A 13,356-nucleotide genomic window follows, 5' to 3' on the forward strand; every position below is an offset into this window, starting at 1 on the left:
TGCATTCTAGCATGTTCCTAAAGTGCTGCTGGGACTGTTGGTCCGTGGAGCACACTTGAAAAACCAGGGATGAAAAATGGGCTCCAGAACCCCACAGAATTCTCCCCATCCCACACTTAGGTATGTGGAGCTGTTTGTACTATAAACCTCAAGCTTCACTACCTGGGAAAAACAGTCAGCTAGTCCCTGCTCCACATCTTAGTGGGTACCGTTAGGATTTGGCGACTTTTCTCAACATCCCCAAGAACATCTCCATGGGTCTCCAGAAAATGGTACAGGACTGCAGAGGAGTTGCACGACAAGGGTCAGCTTTAATTGGTTTGTGTGATTGCCTGGACAACTGTGCTGGAAAGAGCCCAGCTCAGAGGGAAGGAGTGCCGTGATCGATTAATGATGTCTGCCTCCATCACAGGCTAGGAGAGTGGCAGTATGAGCGCTGTTTATTTGCTATTCCTTACACAGGGTCTGGCTCTCAACTTTGATTTATCAGAGTTTCCAGAGAAAATTCTTTGCCCAGAAAGCAACTCTTAAAGCCAGGGACAGTCTTACCCATGGGAGGTGGAGAAATGCTGGGGCATGGATCTGGGCAGGACCTTCTCAGACATTGGTCTCTACATTGAGTTCCCTCGTCAGAATGACTTTTTTTTTTTGGTCTGCAGGTAGAGGTGCTGACCTCACTGAAGGCCCTGAGCCACCATGTGGACCCCAGCCAGCTCCCTACAGCCCTGGAAGGCCCCTTCCCCTACCGTCACGGCGAGTGGGTGCAATTCTTCCAGGTGTCTATCATCACAGCCTTCACCCCACGCCCTCATCCCTTCTCTTTCCCCATTCTCTATCCCGTTCCATGGATCCACCTGAGCTTATCTGGTTCAAAAACAGTCATTCAACAAACACTGATAATGAGGGTGGAGAGGGGAGTGAAGAAGAGCTCAGGCTCTGGGGCCCGAAGGCCTGGCTCCCACCCCCAGCTCTGCTGTGTGACCTTGGGGAAGTTATACGCCTTCTCTGAGCCCTTTTCCTCAATGACAGAATGGGGGTTAAGAAGACTACCTCCTCCTGGGGCTAGTGTGAGACTTGAGTTAAGGTGGGTAAAGAGCTTAGAAGAAAGGGTGTCTGCCACATGCTAAGAGTAATGTGAGTGTTACCCACAAATACATTTACAGGCATCTGCTTTGTGGACACACAAATCTCGGGGAACTCGGGGTCTGGTGGGGGAGGCAGGCGTGCTCCCTCCTGTAAGAGAGAGGAAGTAAGGAAGCTTCCAAAGGGTCTGCTGCTTTCCCATGTGACCTCAGTCCCTACTCACCCCAACCCTGCAAGGGGGCATCTCATGCCTGGTTTAGCACATGAGGACGCACAGGATGGGCACGACTTCTGCAGCAACACAAAGGTGCTTATGGGCTTAAGCCACTCAAGGACCAGTGCTGAGAGCCGGCCCTGGGCTTTCTCTAGCCCAGGGCAGCTCGATTTCAGCACTGTTCCTACTTGGAGCTGGATAATTCATGTTGGGGGTGAGCTGTTTGCACACTGTCACACGATTAGTACCAGCCCTGGACCCTACCCACTCTGACGATAACTTCCTCCAAATGATGACAACCAAAAATGTCTCCAGACATCTCCCTGTGTCCCCTGGCGTGGGAGACCAGCCCCACAGAGACCCACCGGTCTCTAGTCTCACATGGCCGTTTGCTTGCTTGCTTTTGGCCTACGCTCTTCTTTTTAATTGGATCTATTTTCAAACAGACTGTACGTTCAAAATTCAGTTAGTACAGAAGGGTATAAACTGAAAAATCTCTTACCCTACTCGTCCCACAGGCTCCCAGTTCCCCTCTCCAGAGATCTCCAGTTCCTCTAGGGGCTTTTAAACTATATTTTTGCTTTAACGCCTTCCCTTTAAATTGAATCTTACCTATAGATCCAGCCTATAGAGGCTTCCCTGGTCCTTCAAATTGTAAAGAATCTGCCTGCAGTGCAGGAGACCTGGGTTCGATCACTGGGTCAGGAAGATCCCCTAGAGAAGGGAATGGCAGCCCACTTCAGTATTCTTGCCTGGAGAATCCCAAAGAGAGAGGAGCCTGGTGGGCTACAGTCCATGGGGTCGCAAAGAGTTGTACACAACTGAGCAATTAGCATTTTCACTTTCATAAAGCTAATAATGAAGATGATTAAGGATGCTATTCTAAGTGCCTGGAACAAATAAACCCATTTAGTCTTCACACAAGCCTCTAAGGCAGGAACTACTGTGCTCCCATTTTATAGAGGCAGTGGAGGCACAGAGAGGTTAAGAAACTTGCCCAAGGCCTCACAGCTAGCAAGTGGTAAAGCCAGGCTGAAGTGGGACCCAGAGAGGATGGCCTCCAACCCTGCCATCTCACCCCTCCTACCGTTCCCTCCCCCACCATATCCCCAGTGGCCTGGGAGTAGGTCAGACCTGTCCTCTGTCTTTTCCCCTCTCATTTCCATCATGAGTGGTTCTCAAACTGTGGTCCCTGGACCAGTAGCATCAGCCTCACCTGGGGACCTGTTAGAAATGCACACTCTCATGACCCACTGCAGAGAAACTAAACCAGAAATTTGGGAGGAGGGCTCAACAGCCTGGATTTTTAAAAAAATAATTCTCTTGATATGGACCATTTTAAGATTCTTTATTGAATTTGTTACAGTATTTCTTCTATTTTACGTTCCGGTTTTTTGGCCAAGAGGCATGTAGAATCTTAGCTCCCCGACCAAGGATCAGACAGACCTGCATCTCCTGCATTGGAAGGTGAAGTCTTAACCACTGGCCAACCAGGGAAGTCCTGCAGCCTGGATTTTAACTGGCTTTCCAGGCGATTCTGATGCAGCTAACGTTTGAGAACCACCAGCCTGCATGTCCTCCTGGTGGGTGGAGGGGAGCGGCGTCCTCTTCGCAGGCTGACACCCCCACTCTGGGCCTCCTGTCCTGCAGAAGCTGGATCCTTTCCTCGTTGACCTTCGCCAGGCCTCCTGCCTGCTAAAGGCTTCCATCAAAGAGTTTGAGAAGGGTGAGCCCCCTGGAGGGGTGCAGGTGAGCCAGGCGCCAGAAGTGGGGAAACCACAACACACCCCCGATTCCATGGACTAAGGGCTCAGTGAAGGGCCCTTAGTTTTCATTCATTCATTCAGCTGATGTTTATTGGACAGTTAATATGTGTCACGCCCTGGAGACCCAGCCTGGGGTCCCTGCCTTCATGGGGCTCATGGTGCAGTGTGAGAGGTCATTAAAAAAAAAAAGTAGACAGAAATGGACATGTCACTACAAGTAATGCTAAAGGCTATGAAAGTAAGATTGAGAATAATGGGGAAGAAGGGTATTGAAGCTGAGCCTTGAAGGATGAGATGGAACCCTGGGAACAGGAACAGGACTGTGCTCCAGGTAGAGGGCAATCATGTTCAAAGGCCCTGAGGCGGGGCTGTGCTTGGTATATTTGAGCAAGGAGGCCAGTGTGGAACAAAGTAAGGGAAAGGGAGGAGACCTTCTGGGTCCACAGCTGTATTAGGGAGAAGCTGGGTTGGGATTTGATTCTAAATGGGAAGGGAAGCTGCTGGAGAGTTCTAAGCAGCAGTGGGATGATCATATGGGCCCTTTGAGATCTATCTGGTTGCCATACAGAGAACAGACTGCAGGGGGAGCCAGGGTGCTATGGGGAAATCAGCAGAGCCCTGGGATGGGTGTCCCAGTAAGAGATGATGGTGCTTGGACCAGTGAGGTTGCCATGGTGATGAGAGGACGGTTGGTTTGAAGAGATGTTTTAGAGATAGAAAGGATGGACTTTCCGTAAGACCTTGAATGCCCAACTGGGGGAGTCAGATAGGATCAGGGTGTGGGGAGCCCTGGAAGGTTATAGAAGGAGAGTGGGAATTGAGCCTCAGGCTACTTCCCTACCCTGGCAGGAGGCCTCCAGGTGTCTGAGCAAGTCCAAGGAGCTGATGGAGGCAGTGCTAAGGGACCCAGGCCTGATGAGCCTCCAGCGGGAAGGTGGAGCCACCCTGGCCAGGCTGAGACAGGAGGGTAGCAGGCTGAACTTCAACCCGGACGTCAGGTACAGGCACCAGGCTTTTCCTCCCCAACCACATTATGTTCCCTGGGCTGGGACTCAGAGCTGGGGCCACTTTGCTGAGGGGTCACATAGGGTGGGCTCCGAGGATGTACAGAATGGGGTGTTTGTAGTGCCCATATTCCAAGCTGAGGCTTGTACCTCGGCAAGTCCCTTCTCTGTGGTCTTCCTAAGCCCAGGCATTGGAGGACAAGCTCCCCCTGCTTCCGGTCACCATCATAGACCAAGCACTATCTCTGACCTAAACCCTGGGATGAGTGCCTTCAAGAGCTTGTCTCTTATTCCTCATAAGATTACATGAGGCCTGCCTCCTCCTATTTGGCTGATGGATGCTGAGGCTGAGAGAAGGGAAGTAAGAGCCAGGCCACATGAGCACTAACCCCCGAACTGCCCTGCCTGCCCTGGCAGGGGCCTGAGAGAACTTCACGGTGTGTTAAGGTCTCAGAACCAGAGATCAAACTGCACATTCCTAGAAAGTACCAATTTTCTTAAAGTTAGGGATGGGGTGGGGTGCAAATCAGCAATTAAATCAGCCAGCAATTGTAAAAATTTTGTCTCTGTTAGAACGAGCACAATTACAAAGTTTGCATAAGCTTCCAAGAACGTTTTGGTTATTTAACCAACCTCAAACAGCACTTAGTATGAGCACAGCATTGTTCTAAGGGCCTCGAGAATGTTAACGTGTTTAATTCCCACCCACACAGTGTATCCTAGTACCGTCCTTATTTTACAGTGGAAGAGCCTGGAGCTCGGAGAGAGGATAAATGACTTGCCCAAGGTCACACAGCCAGGACATGAACCCAGGCAGCCTGGCCCAGAATCTTGAACACACCACCCTGAGCTGTGCCCACAGACAGATTCATGCAGATGCGAGCGCTGGGCAGCGGCTCCTGGAGGTGGAGTCATCTCCCTGCCCCTCACATGGCCTGGTGGGGCTGGCACTGCCTTTCCCAGCACGCCCCTGCCCGCCTGGTTGGGCTCCGGGGCCTCTTTGGTTCGCCATAGGCCCGTCCAGATCGCTGGCCACCAGAAGCTCCACCAGGGGGCGCTGTGGTCCCATGTGAGCCACTCCGCGCGTTGGTTCTGCAGCTCCTGCCTGTCCCCAACTTCCTCCCTCCCTTTGCCAGACTGCCTGGCATTTTCCATCCTGTTCACTCACCCGGGGCGCTCACCCATTCCCTGGAAGGGTAGTGACCCGTGGGAACCTGCGGTCAGATGAGGCTCCCTCCAGGAGAACAGACTCTCCTTCCCTCTCCTCTTTTACCTTTTCCTTCCAAAGGATCGCTAGGGCAGAGGAGGGCGCAACCACCTTGTGAGGTGGGTTCTGTTACCCTACTTGTTATAGCTGAAGAAACAGAGTCCAGAAAGGGTGAGGAATTTGCATAAGCTCCTCTTACTGGAAGGTAGCAGGCCTGGGGTGTGAACTCAGATCTGTCCACCTCAGTTCCTACCTTCCTAGGGAAAAACAGGGTCATTTGGTTTCCCTCTGTGGCCTCTGGTCCTCCCAGTCGCACAGAAGGCCGAGGCTGAGGCCCAGAGAGGTGTGGGGACCCGCCCCAGGTCACACAGCAAGTCAGCAGCTGAAGCACCCAGGCCAAGGCCACAGAGTTGGAGGGAGTTAGGGAGGCAGGTCTATGCTGGGCAGGAGTGCAGGGAGTGGGGGGCAAGGGATCAACATCTTGGGTTTTTGCTCACCCTCTGTGGCCTCCTAGGAGCCATCTGGCAGAAGCTGCCGCCCTGTACAGCCTTGTGGATGAGCAGCTGCACGTCCTGGCCACTGTGTCCAACCACCTCCTGAGAAGGCTGGAGCTCCGTGTCCGTCTGGGCCGCCTGGAAGCTGCCATCCACCAGGTGAGAGTGGGGAAGGAGGAGGCTGGCCCAGGAACCTGAGGGTGGAGGTGGGGCTCCTGCCGCTCCAGGCCCCGCCCCAGCCAGGTGCTTTGCTCTGGTATAAAGATACCAGGTTGGCACTTCTTGGAGAGCCAGGTAGGGGTTCTTGGAGCATACAACGTGCACTCCGTAAGTGTGCTTGGTGACTGAGGACATAACTCAAGACACTGCGTTTTTTATATATGTATATAATTTTGTATATTTATTTATTTCTGGCTGTGTTAGGTCTTCATTGCTGCGCGGGTTTTTCTCTAGTTGCGGTGAGCGGGAGCTACTCTCTAGTTACGATGCACAGGCGTCTCGCGACGGTGGCTTCTCTTGTTGCTGGCTCTAGGTTTGCCGGGCTCAGTAGCTGCAGCTCCTGGGCTCTAAAGCACAGGCTCATTAGTTGTCGTGCACAGGCTTCGTTGCTCCAAAGCACGTGGGATCTTCCCCAACCAGGGATCAAACCTGTGTCTCCTGCATTGGCAGGCAGGTTCTTTACCGGTGAGCCATCAGGGAAGCCCCCCAGAAGCTGCATTTCTTAAATACCAGCTTTGTCCCAAGCCCTGGGCTGGAGCCTTTGCGACCATCACCACTTTTCAGCCTCATCCCTGACCAGCAACACAGGGAAGACTTTAGGATTTCGCCTACTCACTGATGAGGAAACGGGGTCTGGGAGACATTATGTCACCTGCCCTTGTCGCACACCTGGGGGTCTGATCCTGGAGCCCACACCGGGCACCATCCTGTCCAACTGCCGGTGCCTAGAGCCACCACCTCCCTGCATGCTCGGGGTCGTGGAGCACAGGGTGCCCGGAGCCAGACGGCCTGGTTTCCAGTACCGGTTCCAGCACTTACTAGTGGTGTGATCTAGACAAGGTGCTTAACTATTCAGTGCCTAGATTTCCTCATCTGTTAAATGGGGGATGAAATTAGTGGCCACACGGGGCTTTGTGAGGATAAAGTAGGTGAGTATGTGCCCTTTAAGACACCCCGGAATACGAAGAGGACTCGTGGGATCGAGAGCCATTTTACCCCATCTGTCCCTCATTGAATCCTCATGTCGCCAGAATCGAGGGCGGGGGGTTTCAGGCCAGGTCAGTGGGCCCCCAAATGACTGAGGACAAGACCTCAGCCTCTCACGAAATCGGGAGGCTGGCCAAGGGATATTTCCTCAGCAGTCCCTCACATCCAAACCTCCCTCCCTGCTCCAGGTCAGCCACTGGATGGAGCAGGAAGGAAGCCGGTGCCTGCAAGTGCTGACCCCCAAGGACGGAAGCTTGGACACAGTGGAGAAAGCCCACGCAGAGTTTGAGGACTTCTTCCTTCAGGCTGCGGTGCGTTCCTGAGACTGAGGGACAGGATGGGAGCAGATGGAGAGGACCAGAGCAGGGTGGGGGTGGCACTGCTGGGAAAAGTTGCGAAGGTGGGGAAGTACTAGAAAGCTGCTCAAGACAGTGAGGGAAGAAGCTTGGATCACAAAGGGCTCGGCTTAGATATTGTCTCTTCCAGGAAGCTTTCCCTGACTACCAAGTCCAAAGATGACCGATCTCAGAATCCCTGATGGATTTCTTAAAATACAGATTCCAGAGTCCTACTCTAGCCCTACTGAATCAGCCTGGGAGGTGGGGGAGTCTGCCTTCTGATGTGCTGGGCCCTGGGGCCCAGGGCAATTCAGCCCCTGTTTTAACCCCCAGGGAACTTCCAGGGCAGTTTTTTTTTTTTTTTTTTGGAGGGTGGGTTGGAGGGGCAATGGGGAAATAGTCAGAAGGGGAACACCGTGGTAACATAGATGAGAAGCCTCTAACTCAGACTCTGGAGTCAGGGAATTTTTCCAGAAGGTGACACTAAGTAGAGTCTCAGTGGGCAAAGTGAACCCTGGATTCCCATTTTATAGATGAGGAAGCTGAGACTCAGGAAGTCTCATATCTTGGTAGAGAGGCTGGAGCTGAGTGGATACCCTCCCCTCCCCACTCAGGCCCAATACCGCCGCGGCCTGGAGCTGTGCAAGCAGGCGGCCCAGCTGGCAGCAGCAGCCAGGGCTGGGGAGGCAGGAGGGACCGAGCTCCCGGAGCTGGCAGCCTTTGCCTTCACCCAGCGGGCCTTCCAGGCGAAGCTGACCCACTTCTACATGGCGGCCGAGCGGCAACGCACAGACCTGGAGACGCTGCTCCACCTGCACCACTTCTGCAAGAAGGTGAGCCTTCCAGCCTAGGCCTCCCACCCCTGCCCCCAGCGCCTGGGAGGAAGGGTGGGCAGGAGTGGCCAGGCGCAGTGCTAGGCTCTCTTCATTCCACAGTCATTTCCATAGCAAAGAGAGTTAGCTGCATTTTCTGAAAGGGAAGCAAGGTTTGCAAGATGAAGTTACCCCCCCTAAACCAGGTCCGGCTGATCTCTGAACCCGGTTTGTCCCACTACACAGGAGCCTCCCCGGGACACGAACTCTCAGAGGACCCTCGGAAAACATCTGCTTCTCAAGTGATGGGTTCAGGGGCATGTTGTTGTCGTTCAGTTGCTCAGTCGTGTCAGACTCTTTGTGACCTCATGGACTGCAGCACGCCAGGCTTCCCTGTCCTTCACCATCTCCCAGAGTTTGCTCAAACTCATGTCCATCGAGTCGGTGATGCCATCCAACCAGCTCATCCTCTACGCCCCCTTGTCCTCCTGCCCTCGATCTTTCCCAGCATCAGGGTCTTTTCCAGTCAGTCGGCTCTTTGCATCAGGTGGTCAAAGTATTGGAGCTTCAGCTTCAGCATCAGTCCTTCCAATGATTATTCAGGGTTGATTTCCTTTAGCATTGACTGGTTTGATTTCCTTACTATCCAAGGGACTCTCAAAAGTCTTCTCCAGCACCACAGTTCAAAGACATCAATTCTTCAGCGTTCAGCCTTCTTTATGGTCCAACTCTCACATCTATACATGACTACTGGAAAAACCATAGCTTTGACTATCTGGACTTTGGCGGCAAACTGATGTCTCTGCTTTTTAATATGCTGTCTAGGTTTGTCATTGCTTTTTGGAGCCTGGGGATTTCTGAGAATCTGAGCAAAGTCATAGACTTTCCCTCCACATGTAGACCTTTGCAGGCAACTTCATGGGGTGAGAACCAGGCTGAGAACCTTGATCTAGTCCCACCTCTCTGTTGCAGAGCTGGGGCAACAGGAGGAAGAGGGGTAATGCCTCGTGGGTTAAGGGTATCTGGAAGCTTCTCTCCTCTGTTTACTAAATTTAGCCAGTTTCATCCCCATCAACCTTCTCTGGAGAAAGCAAGCTAGCTCCAGCACTGAGGCCTTTGCACTGGCTGTTCTCTCAGGCTGGAAAACTTTTCCCCTTGACGGGCTGGCTCCTTGCCTTTGGTAAGTCTCAGCTCATATGTCCCTTCCTCACAGAGGTCCTGCCTGAGCCCGCAGCTCCTGCCCCACCCACCACATTCTCTCTCATCACCCTGTGCTGATGACTTCATGGGGCTCTTTGCAATCAGCTTATCCTGTGGCTCCATCACCTGCTCGCCTCTCCCTTATCTGTCACTGTGAGCTGGGCTCCTCCAGCAGGGACCAGGTCCGACTGGGTCCTGGTTCTATCACGGTGCCCAGGGCAGGGTCAGCACCCAGAGGAGGCTCAGTAATTGGTCGCGTGAATGGAGGAAGAGTGAGGAGTCTGGTGTAGGGAGAAGGGCTGGGGGGGCGTGCAGGAGCCCAGAGTCTTTCGGAGGTCGTACAAGACAGGAGGGGATGGCCTTAACCTTCATTCCCACCTGGCCTGTCTCTCAGCATTCAGCCTGGGTGTTCAGCCCCGTTCTCCTCTCCGGCTTTGAATTTTAATCCGCACGATAAGCAGTGGGGCAAGATGGTTTCTGAGGTGCTGTCCACCTCTGTCTGGCTTGGCCTGGAATATCTGGTCCCAGACAGACAGACAGCCGGACGGCTCAGTGCTGGGCTCAGCCCCAGATGGAGAGCGTGCGGGCGGCAGCTTTGGCACTAAATAATAATAACACGATTGTACCGCTAAGGGAGATTTATGGAGCCCTTTCCCAGCCATGAGCTCAGTGTGCTTCCGCGAATATGAAGCCATTTATCTACAGACAAGTTCCTTTAATCCGCGGAAGGATGGTCTCCTCGGAGAAAATGGTTCTTCAGTCCCCACCGCCTAACGACTCGCTGTCGGCTTCTAAATTAATGGAGAGAAAGATTATGTTTTTCACGAGCTGCTGGAAATGTGTTGGCTCTTTGCGGCCTGCAGACATTTTGTGGGTGACGTGGGGGCAGGCAGAATCCCCAAAGAGGGCCTGACCAGAGTGAAGGGGCTTCCAGGCCAGGTCTGGCTGACAGTCTCCCCATGGAACTGCAAGGGTGTGGCCCCACCTGGGCCAGTTTCTCCTGTTCAAGGAGGTGCTTGCAAGATACCCTCTTGAGGCGGGACAGTTGAGTTCAAATCCCAGCTTCTCCCTGACCTGAGGCAAGTGACTTCACCTCTCTGAGCCTCAGTTTCCTCCTCTGTAAAATGGGCCACTGGTTCAGTGAGATCCTACATGAGATGCACAGAGGCTGGCAGACGGTCAGTGGTTCAATCAATATTAGCCAGTCTCCTCCCTCAGCACCACTTATAAGGGGTTCATACCCTCCGAGAATCCACATTATTCAGCTCCCCAATTTTCATGATTAGTTACCACAACCTCCACTTTACGTAGGGGGAATCTGAGCCCTAGAGAGGGTTGAGTCCTTACTGGTCCCTAAGTCTGGAAGACTGTGCCTAAAGATCTCAAGGGTGATGGGGATTGTTTCTGGTGGGTCCTTGGGGAAGAAAGAGGAATATTGTTATCATCAGCAGCAGCAGAGAGAACCACAGCCATGCTGGGTGGGGAGGGGCCTAACATGGATTGGGCATTTTTATTAATCTCTCTAGCTAGATTCATTATTGAAGCCTCCTCTCTGCTCAGAGGGAGTACATCCCTATCCTCACGGAAACCCCACCTCCCTCTTTTCTTGTCTCCCAGGTGACCTGGTTCCACATGGACTGTCAGGACCTGATGGCCCAGCTCAGGCTGGGCAAGGCCCAGAGGACCAGCCCTGGGGACCAGCGCCGTCTCCACCGCTACCTGCAGCGCCTGGCATCCGAGTTTCCTGCCGAGAAGCTCACAGCCATGGGGCTGCAGGTGGCCTCGCTGAGCCGGGAAGGCCTGGGCCGGGACCTGTGGGAGGAGGCCCAGGCGAGACACGAGGACATCCAGATGCTCCTGAAGAAGGCGCTAGCCCACTGTCCGTGCCCAGCAGGTTCCCCGGCCCACCCCACGTGCCCGGAACTCAGGGGGGCGGCCGCCAAGGACCAGGGCCTGAATGGGGAAGTCACTTCCAAGGGCAGATGGGACCTGCCCCTCCAGGACTCACTGGGTTCAGATCGTTCGCCCAAATCCCGTTGGCCTCCTTGGGCCCCCAGGCGCGGACAGAACAGAAATCTCCAAGCGGCCCCTCCGACCCAGGAAGCTGGCCAGGCTGTTGAGGCTGATGAAGGCAGAACCCCCCATGGGCCCTTGGACCCCGCTCCTGAGCGTTTCCTCACCACCCTCTTCTCCTGGCAGCGACTCCCCAGGCAGACTCAGATCTCCCAGCCTGCTGGGGACAGCTTCTCCTCAGAGGGGACAGGCTCACAGACGTCTCTGGAGGACTCACCCCACACAAGTCCCCCTGCTTCCCTCTAGCTGGGAGTTCCCGTCAATCATCAGACTCCTGAGGGCGGGGTGCGGGGAGTGCTTGGGGTGGAGCCCAGCAACAGATGGGGAGCCCAGGATGATCCCTCAGAACGTAGCTACTGAGTTTGGCCCGTGCTTGCAGGATGAGAACCCGGCACCTGCTCCTGGCCCCAGGTAGCTCCGGGAAGCCCGACTCACATTCGGAATAATGAGAGCGCAGGGCAGGGCAGGACATGGGGAAGCGTGGCATTGGCTCCAAAACCCCAGAGACTCGTCGTGGAAAAGAGCTGATGGTACATACCTTTCCAGAGGTCTCTGACTTAGACGGGCCAGATGCCTACCTGGAGTTCTGTGGTGTGCCAGCTTCCTCTTGGAACACGAGGGGCAGAGCTGCCCTCATGATGGAACCCAGGGTAGGGAGATTGGGGAGTGGTTTCTTGTCTTAGGGGCCCACAAGGAAACAAACCCTACACAAGGATTCGAGTGCACATTTCTTTGGCTTTGATCCCAGGAACTACTGGCAAAGGAGCAGGGGGAGTGAGTCTGGGAAGGGAATAAAGGGTGTGCTGTCAAGGGAATTATCGCATGTAATTTATTCGCTGGTACCGCTGGCCTCAAGCAAAGAGAATCACCTGCTGGAGGCCAGTTAGTGCACAAAAGAGGGGTAGGGAGGTGGACTGTCTGCCGCGTCTCTGTCACTTGGCTCCTCCAACCGATATGAACATCAGTCTGAAGTTCAAGGAACCCCAGAGAGGACCCCTTCCTTCTCCTGTATCTCGGTCTTCTTCCCCTCCCCAGCACAGGTCCTCAGACCCTACCGTCCGCTCTCCCCACCCTAAGCCCCACCTCTCTCTAGGCACAGCCTCTGGTGTCCAGTGCCATCAGGTTTTGCTGTGGTAGGGAGCCACATCCCCAGCCAGCAGGTGGTGCGAGGAGACAGTGGGAAAAGACGCAAGAGGCTCTGAGATCAGAGCATCCAGAAGAAAGCGGGCCTTTCACAATGCCCGGAGTGACCCCGGCTGGCTCCTCCCCTGAATGTCATTATCCCAAGAGCGTGTGCCTGTCTGTCCTAGGATGCCTCACCAAGGTGGCCTCTGGTAGCTTAGCCCTGGAATTTTCCTGGCTCTGGGATGAGGGTGGGGTACACGTCCTCCCACAAGATGAGGCTCTAGAAGAAGTGGGGGAGGCAGGACCGGAGAACAAACAGGGTTTCTCAAGAGCCGTCTCAGTAGAGAGAGCCGCACAAATCTCCATGCCCAAAATATCTTTGGGCATCTTCCGGGACTCAAGATTCCGTCAAGAGTGGTCTGAGGCCTCTCTGCCTGAGAACCACAAGCAGAGCTGTTCAAAGGCAGTTTCCTAGGGGATCCCACCCCAGATAATCAAAACCAGACCTGTGGGGCGGGGTGGCTGGAACTTGCATTTGTAACCAACTGCTCAGGCAACACAGTGAAGTGTGTGTGTTGTTGGGAAACACTTGGGGCTGAGACCTGAGCCGGTGCCCCCACCTCAACCCCAAGCCAGCTCTGATCTTTCATTCCAATCTCCTGCCTTCTGTCCAGACAGCCCTGAGGATGCAGGAGGCATTTGATTGCCCATCTCCATCCATGCCTGTTGCCTCAGAGTGGGGCTGAAGGCTCTTAAAATGCTGTTGCCATAGCAACAGCATCCAGCCAGTGGGGACCACAGGCAGGGAGCCAGGGTACCTGGGGTGTAAGGATG

General features: G+C 54.1%; 1 protein-coding gene across 5 annotated transcripts in view; it reads left to right on the forward strand.

The window, feature by feature from the left end:
• The window catches only part of KIAA1755 (KIAA1755 ortholog), a 38,723-nt gene extending 26,511 nt beyond the window's left edge, over nucleotides 1–12,212 (forward strand). Inside the window, exons 8-14 of one of the 5 annotated variants that reach the window (XR_015138638.1) lie at nucleotides 660–757; nucleotides 2,948–3,046; nucleotides 3,913–4,061; nucleotides 5,789–5,927; nucleotides 7,163–7,285; nucleotides 7,927–8,145; nucleotides 10,942–12,212. Coding sequence is in view for 3 of the 5 variants with exons in the window: in XM_086330866.1 (XP_086186992.1) it covers nucleotides 660–776; nucleotides 2,948–3,046; nucleotides 3,913–4,061; nucleotides 5,789–5,927; nucleotides 7,163–7,285; nucleotides 7,927–8,145; nucleotides 10,942–11,643 (1,548 nt within the window). In the remaining 2 variants the exon portion in view is untranslated. Of the gene's footprint in view, nucleotides 1–659; nucleotides 777–2,663; nucleotides 2,911–2,947; nucleotides 3,260–3,912; nucleotides 4,062–5,788; nucleotides 5,928–7,162; nucleotides 7,286–7,926; nucleotides 8,146–10,941 lie in introns of those variants that run through there. The other 4 variants (XM_086330866.1, XR_015138637.1, XM_086330869.1 and 1 more) reach the window with 4 other exon arrangements.
• Nucleotides 12,213–13,356: the final 1,144 nt, after the last annotated feature.

This window comes from Bos grunniens, chromosome 13 (assembly GCF_055505025.1).
Source record: "Bos grunniens cultivar Pamir isolate PY7600 chromosome 13, Bosgru_T2T1.0, whole genome shotgun sequence".
Classification (NCBI taxonomy): domain Eukaryota; kingdom Metazoa; phylum Chordata; class Mammalia; order Artiodactyla; family Bovidae; genus Bos; species Bos grunniens.